Source organism: Podarcis gaigeae, assembly GCF_964106915.1.
Source record: "Podarcis gaigeae genome assembly, chromosome: 3".
NCBI lineage: Eukaryota > Metazoa > Chordata > Lepidosauria > Squamata > Lacertidae > Podarcis > Podarcis gaigeae.
The window spans coordinates 59,034,866-59,043,751 of record NC_139680.1 but is presented as its reverse complement, the minus strand read 5'-3'; the positions used below and the strand labels follow the sequence as shown (position 1 = coordinate 59,043,751).

At 42.0% G+C, this 8,886-nt stretch overlaps 1 protein-coding gene across 1 annotated transcript in view; it reads left to right on the top strand.

Moving 5' to 3' along the window:
* LOC310840888 (uncharacterized protein) overlaps window positions 1-8,886 on the top strand; it is a 118,152-nt gene that overhangs the window by 88,753 nt on the left and 20,513 nt on the right. Inside the window, exons 18-20 of the mRNA XM_083731087.1 lie at window positions 359-455; window positions 5,241-5,419; window positions 7,140-7,227. Coding sequence (XP_083587213.1) covers window positions 359-455; window positions 5,241-5,419; window positions 7,140-7,227 — 364 coding nt within the window. The remainder of the gene's footprint in view (window positions 1-358; window positions 456-5,240; window positions 5,420-7,139; window positions 7,228-8,886) is intronic.

Here is an 8,886-nt window from a genome sequence, read left to right as displayed (position 1 = left end):
CCTCAGAATTTCTTTGATATTATTTTGTTAATAAGCAGATGGCCAAAAAGCAAAAAAGGCCTTTTGATTTTTTAAAAGCCACTTATTAGAAGAATAACTTAGATCCAAGAATTCTGTGGTGATTGCATTTGCCTGGGTCCTTTTGATACAACAGCAGAAAAATGAAACACCAGCAGCTTTAAACAACACAGACACCCCAAGCTGTGTTCTGACATAATTATGGATGATAAGCCTTTAATTTCTTACCTCACATTAACAGGAGAGAACAAATGTTAACGGCTGAACTTCTTTTCCCCTCTTCTTCCTTTAAAACCCCAAGGCGCTGTTCTTTTTTTTCTGTTCTTTTTTTACCTCACAGGGATCTGTATCAGATCAACTGGAAAAAATGCAGTTTAAGATGAAGACACTTTTGGAAAGAAAAAAGGACATTGTGAACACAGTACAAGAACTTCAAGGCAAGATTATTTAAACAGTGAAGAAGCTCACTGAAAAACAGGAATAATGCTATGAAAAAGAGATTGTAATGGAAAAGAACAGAGTCTGTAGACACTTGAAGTGCAAAAAAAGGAAGAAGTTAGGTCTCTTTTTCACTTTGCACTGGTGATGTAGGTGTTGCTGCAACACAATCATTTCCATGTAATGTGTTAAAGCCTTAAATCACATAAGCGAAGCCACACTGCAGCTCTTTCCCATGCTGACATCCCTCTAGGAAATAGGGACAGTGCTGCTATGCGGGGGAACTACAGTGTCGGCTTCTTCAATGTAGCCCAGGACTTTTTCTCTCCTGTTCTGCAGAAGAAAACTGTGACCACCAGTGCCTGCACATTGTGCAGAATGAAGTGGTAGATTGTGGGCACATTCACACTATATATTTAAAGCACGTTCAGCACACAGTTAAATGCATGACTTTTCTGGGATTGTGGGTTCAGATTGGTGGCTTTTGTTTTTGAATGAAATGCTCCCTACGGGTACTAAATTAGTGCACCAGTGATATGATTATGCTAAAATTTCCTTTTGGTATGCTCTCACATACAGAGGATTTTGTGTGTTTACATTAGAGAGGGTTCAAGCACTGTTCTCATGTGCAGTCTGAAATGGTACATTCTGGAATTTGACCACCACAGTTTTCCTCTTTTCACTACAGTTTGTTTTGTATAATGGCTTACATTATATTAGGCATGATGCAAAAGGGGCAAATGGAGGAGATGAAGGGAAGCAAATTCAGATAGCATAATGTTGAATAATGAAGGGATCTTTCCTTTCTCAGCTCTCCCTCTGATGCAGCTAGTTGGAATGGCTGGTGACAGAATTTGTGTGATGGATAATGTGTTGAATGGCTCTGTGTCTCATTAAAGGCAATGGAATGAGTCCAAGCCTGGTGCCAGGAACAGGGGCCCAGAGGCTCTAAAGAGCTCCTTACTAGTCTAGCCTGGCCAAACCACCATTCACTGCTATGGCCCACAAGGCCCTCAGACATCTGTTTTTAGTGGTGGTGGGCAGGTGATGGTGCCATTTTTGAATGGCAACAAAGCTCAGTGCCCATCCATGGTGGTGGCTCACATCTATCCACACTGCAATGCTGGAGTCTGTAGATGTATAACATCTATCAAACCCAGCTGGGGAAACATTTTGGATAAATAAAGATGGCAAGTAGCCACCATAGATAGGAACCAAGCTTGGTTCCCATTCAAAAGTGGCACTGCCACCTGCCCAACCACTAACATGCTTCCAGGGGGCTGGCAGGGTGTTGTTGCTGCTGCAACAACAGAATAGAGAAATACTGTGTAGTCATGACCATGAGAGTAGGGAGTCCAGTAGTAGCACTGTGCTGAGGGCATTCTGAAGGTCTAGTGCCAGCCCTGAATGATACTGATTGAAGCTCACTTAAGTCCTGCCAATGTCAAATAAACGTTTAGACCTGTTCTGTGTGTTTTTCCTCAGAGCTTCCATTGAGGTTAATGGGCCAGGTAAGCATGCACAGGAGTACAGCCATAGTCACGGCTCCACTTTTGCTGAATTGTGTGCTTGTTTCTTGGTAGATAAATTACACACTAGCCAATATATCACATGGATTCCCCACTCTTCTTCCCCATCCCCAAAATAAAACCTGGTTTGCAGCCTATCTTCGGGGACAGCCTGTAGTCAGTCAGTACACTATATAGATTAGATAGGCAGGCAGGCAGGCAGGTGTCACACAGAATGATGTAAAATGACCACATTATAAGCTACAACTTGTCCACCTGCATTTGGCAAATAGAAATGTTAAATCCTTTGGGAAATGCCTGTTTGGGGAGTCCGGATAAATGCTGTCAAATGCTGGCATGCAGAGCTTTGGCTGTACTTTTGGTTCTGCGGTGGCTGAAATGCCTTTAGGAAAATATATATTAAAACCACCCTCTGTCTTCTTGGTCAGTTGTCAACATTTGTTGATTAATACAAAGCAGTAATCCAACAGGTTTCTGACAAAATCTGCCTCTCTGGTTGGATGCTTTGCCTCTTTGGTGCTCTTGATGCATCATCATTATCCGTTGCAGATTAAAAGCAGGAGTCATGTGCATCCTCCTCCTCCATTGGCTTTGCCAAGTGGTTTCATCACACAACATACCCCTTTTTCACAGCTGGTTCCATTCATAGTACTAAATTGAGTTTCCAAAGCACAGAGTCTGCATTTCTTCATAACTTAATTCTTGATTGCACAATCTGCTCATTATTCCACACTGTGAACGATTTCATGTTCATGTTCTGGAGCTCAGACACTGTGCTACTGGGGAATGGAAGAATGTGCGACTACCGCATGAGCTCATATTACTGTTGACCAAAAGATCACAGCTAGCCATGTTCTCCCAGAGATGCCCTTTTATTCTTCTCAAAAAACAGTCCTCCTCTGAGGCCACAATGGATGGTTGTAGCTCACCCAGCACAGCCCAGAGAAGCTGCCAAAGCTTGGGGACAAAAGACTTGTGTGATCCTTAAGCATGCCTGGCCAAGAGTTAGGAACTTCCTGAACCCAACTCAGCAAAAGCGTCAGTAAAGTCTTTATGCATACTCACTGTAAGCTCCCAACTCCAGCTAGCTCATGTGACCGATCCCACCCCAAGCCTTGCCTGCCTTCACATGAGCTAAAGGCAGACTTACAAAAGCATATAAAGGCCACTGCCTAAGCTTTAGCTCAAGTGGCTGTGGGACCAAACATGGTTTGGGATATTTTGCCTAGCTTTGCATTAACTGTGATTAGAATCCTTAGCTTGGAGGGCAAACAGAAGACACTTCCCTTTTTTGTAAAATTTGATTAACGACTGGGAAAAGGTTATGCACATTTTGACATGAAAATGAAACTCATCTGGCTTAATGCTGTTCTCTAATTTCAAACCCATCTGGGGCTATTGTGCACTTCTGAACATGGTATTCAAGAGAATTGACTTTCACATACATAATATGTGCAAAAAAAAACTAATTTCAAAGCAATTTTTGTGCAAATGGATGGAATGTTTTCATATCTACCTTCTTCTTTTTCAAAAAAGAAGTTCCTTACTGAATAACTTACTCAAAATGAAGGAAGAAAGCCTCATAAAGTTTCCTTTATGTTCAAACATACTTCATATTTGGTTATAAATGGTGAGCCAATCCTGGTGTTCTTAAAAATATGTACAAGGCAATAATTTTGTGTGGGTCAAACTATATATTATGGGGAATATGTGACTGCATTTCAGGTTATTTGTTTTGTTTTGTTTTAAAATCCAAATGGCTAGTTTTTAAAAAGCAGCTGTGAGGATCAGGATGATGGCAATGTTAATCAATGGGAGTTAATCAATGGCAGCTTCACTCTCTGAGTGTAAAGCAGTTCTGGAGGGCAATTTTGTGGGGGGGCTGCAGTGCAGGACAGAAGTGTTAATCACACATTCCATGTATCATCTAATTTGGCCCTTAGAATTGTCTACCTAGCTGACTTTGACGTATCAAAATTTCTAGTATGGTCCTTGAAAAGATATAAGTCAAATTGCGTGTTGAGGTCCCCAATCCACCCCCCAGAATAACTCACAACGGACACGTAATTTTTGTTTAAAATTTTTGGCATGATTTTGGCCACAACTTTATTAAAATACAAACTGTGAGTGGTTGTTTAGGCATTGGTTAAGACTATCTGTCCCCCCCCCCCCCCGCCGCCTGGAGACAGAACTGACTTCCGGGCACCACCGAAAGACAGTGCGGGGGAAAGCAAGTCGGGGAAGAATTGGAGCTGAGACACAGACCATCTACTCTCACCCGCCTGCTCCCCGAAGGCTTGCCGGCCCTAGTCCCATTCCAGGGATTGGACGAAAAGATGGCAAGCCCCAGGATTCCTTTAATGGAATTCCCTTTCCGCAGCAACCATGGAGGGGCAGGCCCAGCCTATCCTGAACCCCTCCATGGAGGGGTAGGCCCAGCCTATCCTAACCCCTCCTCCACCAGATTTATAACCAATGCCTAACCACAACCTTACAAGTTGTGACGATTTGCTACGCAGTAGGCAAAAACCACCCAGCCAGCCAATTTGCCAGGTGGAAAAATTCCTACCAGGCCCCTGCTCAAAGGCAGACGACCCCATGACAGGCATAGCAAGGTCAACGCAACAAACCCCTTATTCTAGGGCGGGTGGGCGGGTGATCCGTTGCACGCAGCAAAAGAGAAAGTACAAGGCTGCGTGCAGAGTATTTAAACCTTTTACCCCTCCCACCAAAATTGCAACATAACTTTTGCCCCAGCAACTCGGCAATCCAATCAATGCCCCCTGGCCATCTTGGAGAACTTACCCAGCAACAAAGGGGTGGCTCAGTAGACCCCACCACAACACGTGCTCTTCCTGAAGGAGAACACGCTTTTCCAAAAATCTGAGAAAGCCTTATCCGATCAATATAACTAGTCATCCATACACAGTTGCTTACACTCTCCTTCCTGGGTTTGGTGGCAGTTAACATTCCAAATCTACCAGTGCCAGGAATTGCTTTCTTGCAAATTGCATGATACTGTACACCTCACAGTGTAGTCCTTAAGAACGTACAAATTAATTGGCCACATTATTTACCACTCTTCTACAAACGACACTAAATCATTCTTGTTTCATGGGGTACGCCTCATGGAATATCCAAACAAACTGTGCCAATAGCTCTCATAATGTTATACTGGCACTTTAAGCTTAGTGATGAATGTGGGCAAAAATAGACGTTATAAATGGCTACAACCTGATCTTTCTTAATGGTCAGATCAAAGAATGCAACTCCAGGCAACAATGACGGCGCAGTTATCCAACACAACTAAGCAGAAGAAAGGACAGAAGAGGCAGAAAGGCAAAGACACGAAGCTTCTTCTAAACATGGGTGGAAAGGGGGACAACCTTTGTGGAATTCCATCCTCTAAACTTTCATCTATGCTGGTCAAACAGGTAAAATAAGCAGCAAGCATCACTCCATTCATGATCATTGTTTGATGAAATGTTGGTAACATAATAAAACAGTGATGTTAATTCAAGAAGGTAAATACATTTTGTACTTAGCTATATGGTCGCAAGTCCTGTTAAAGTCAGCTGACTTTGTTGCATGTATATAATAGGAAGTGATAGTTGGCCTCTAAAGCTTCACCTTGAGCAAAATTACTTGTAATCACTCATGACATAACATATTAATTTATACAAGGTTCAAAGGCACTAGCTTTCTAAATGGGCATTTGACCATGCAAAGCCCAGCTCTGCTTCCCGCTGGATCGCATTGTACATCCTGCCTTCAGACTGACAGCCAGCTGTTCATTAATAGTAGTATTGTTAATTGGACTTATAATAAAAATAATAATTTATTATTTATACCCCACCCATCCGGCTGAGTTTCCCCAGCCACTTGCTAGTTGCATTTAGAAACATGAATATAAAGATATTATAAAGACAAAACAACAACCAATCCCCCTAACAGTAAGAAGCAGCTTGGGCAGCACACTAGTAACAGCATCATCTCAGTCTATCAAAAGACTGGGAGGGGCGGGGAGGATAAATCTTTACCTGGCGCCAAAAAAATGTCAGTGAAGGTGGATCTCGCTGGATCCTCCTATTCATGAAAGAGAATAAGAGCACTTCCTGTTCCAACCAAGCCTTCATTGAGCAACAAGGTCTTCCCAAGTCCTGATACATTCCAGTATCCCTAATGGTTTACATAAATTTTGAGCAACAAGGTCTTCCCAAGTCCTGATACATTCCAGTATCCCTAATGGTTTACATAAATTTTAACTTGGCCCTGATAGCCCATTCATCCTACTTCAGGCTGCCGCACACTGCCTAGCCCTGGCACAAACATGTTCAAAAGAATCTCAGAAAAAATTGCCAAGAAAGGAGTGCCTATTTTGATGCTGCTGAAAATGTTCATGAAAAACAGTAATTAGGTTCAACAGAGTCCCAACTTTTGCTTCCTAAAAGAATCCTCAAATGTTTAACCTGAGAATCTTAGATTCTCCTTGTAAATTTCACGTTGGGTAAACTTTGGTAGCAACTAAAGGAAAAGCAATATTTGGGGGATGGAAGGCCCTATGGAAAGATTTGCACAAGAATAATTATTTTTCCAGTTGCTTATGAACAGCTACACTTCAAGAATCACTTCAGGAAGTATTTTTCCCTGCCCCACTGATAAAGCAGATGGCAATAAGTCACTTCTGGTGCTTATTAACACAAGAAGTCACTGCGATCTACAGGTTTTAGGTTGTTAGAAACCAGATTACAGAACCACTGCAAAGTGACAAGAAATCTTAATTATCATATGCAGGTATCAGTGAAGGTATCAGAGCAGCCATTTACCAACACAGGATAAGGGAAACAAACAAATATAATTGCCTGATTTCTCCCTTTTTTATGAGATCACATAAATTAAAGAGTGAATCTAAGAGAATCCAGAGATTGTAAATGGCGGGAGCTCTGTTTCTGCACTTGTAACTTAGCATCATAAGAGTCTGTTAGAACTTAAAGGCTTGTTTTCTCACCTTTCCTTGCCCACAAAAAAATTACTAGCCTGAAAATCCATTGCACTAATGCCAGGATACTGTTGTGCCTGTGAAGAAGGAAATATGTATGAAAACTTGCTTTTGGGGGTCCATTTAATTGACACTAACATTATTTTTGATTTGAGGCTGCTGAATATGAAAACCTTGAAATTAAAATAAAATTCTTCTGGAACAAGTATAAAGAAATTTGTTCAAGATTATCAGAGCTGAGTGGTAAGTATTTTGATGAACGTGGCTTTTTAAAATAGAGAACAGTAAATCACAAGCCATTTTTCATTGCACAAACATGATGAGTTCTATTCCAACCTCACATTTCCTGATGTTATTGTTCAAAGTCCCACTGGGGGTCAGGGATGACAGGAATAGTTCAGTAACCTTTGGAGGGCACCAGGCTGGCCACCCCTGCCATAGAGGAACAACTCCCATTCATTTTATTTTTATTAACAATTTCCCCCCCAAAAAACATCCTAGTACAAAAACACAGAGAGGTGATACCATGTGGAATCTGAACTGATAGTGCTATTTGCATTTTTCTGGTTTCAGAATATTTGCCCTGTTTCATTATGTACCCAGTCAGGAAATCCTCTTCTTCTTTTTTTAATACTTGCACAAGGATGTTGTGGAGAAAGCAAGTCTTGTAATATGCTATCAGAGCCCTCCAGTTGTTTACCATGGCCACTTGCAAGCTGAACTTGATTCTTATGGATCTTCATTTACTGGCAAGGGTTGTCTTCATTTGGGAAACAAAAATATCCCCAGGCAACTTCAGGAATTCCTTTTCACTCTCTTATCTCATCATGTCACAGCACTAAGGAAGAAACAGAAATGTCAGCAGGCTGTTTGCTTCCCATTACTCCTTATTCACATTGTAATGGGACATTTGGCCCTACAGAGTACATCTCCTCTTTTTAGGATAGGGGAAGGGGGGCTGTAGAATGGAGTTGGACTGTGCCCAAGACTCCCTGAAAACAACTGAACCTTATGTGCTGCTGTGGGCTAAGAAAAAAATGAAGATTGTACCCTGCCCAGTGGCGTAGCGTGGGTTGTCAGCACCCGGGGCAAGGCAAGTAATTTGCGCCCCCTAACCCGTGGATTTGTGCCCCCTTACCCTAACCCCCAGATGTTGCGCCCGGTGCGGCCGGCCCCCCTGCACCCCCCACGCTACGCCACTGACCCTGCCAACTGTAAGTAGGAGTTCAAGAGGGTTACAGAAAGAAAGAAAGAAAGAAAGAAAGAAAGAAAGAAAGAAAGAAAGAAAGAAAGAAAGAAAGAAAGAAAGAATAACCAGAAAACCTTCACAGTAGAATATTGTGATATTAAAAAAAAGAGATGGGGAATCTGAGGCGTGGGAGCCAAATATGGACATCCATTCATCTTTCTCTGGTCCTTAGAACTCTCCCTTGACCACAAACTCTTCCCAGGAGAGATTCAATTTTGTATGCATTTTAAGGAGAAACTAGCCAACTCACACATCTCCACCCAATGCACAGACTGAAACCCTGCTAGACTTCAAACTTCTCACTTTGCCCAATTTAGCAATGCAGTTCTCCAACTAGACAATGTGTTGTTGTTGTTTAGTCGTTTAGTCGTGTCCAACTCTTCGTGACCCCATGGACCAGAGCACGCCAGGCACTTCTGTCTTCCACTGCCTCCCGCAATGTGTAGAAAATGCATATAATGTGTAGAAAAATGCATATAATGTGTAGAAAATGGGGAACGTGTGGATAAAATGCTGATTAATTTTAATGAAGATTATTTTAATTAATAGTCACAAACAGCTGTGGAAATGTGGGCAACTGAATCGAAGACTGGAAGAATGGGAAATTGAGGAAACTGACACTGACAGAATCTTCCATCCCTAGGTGGAGATCA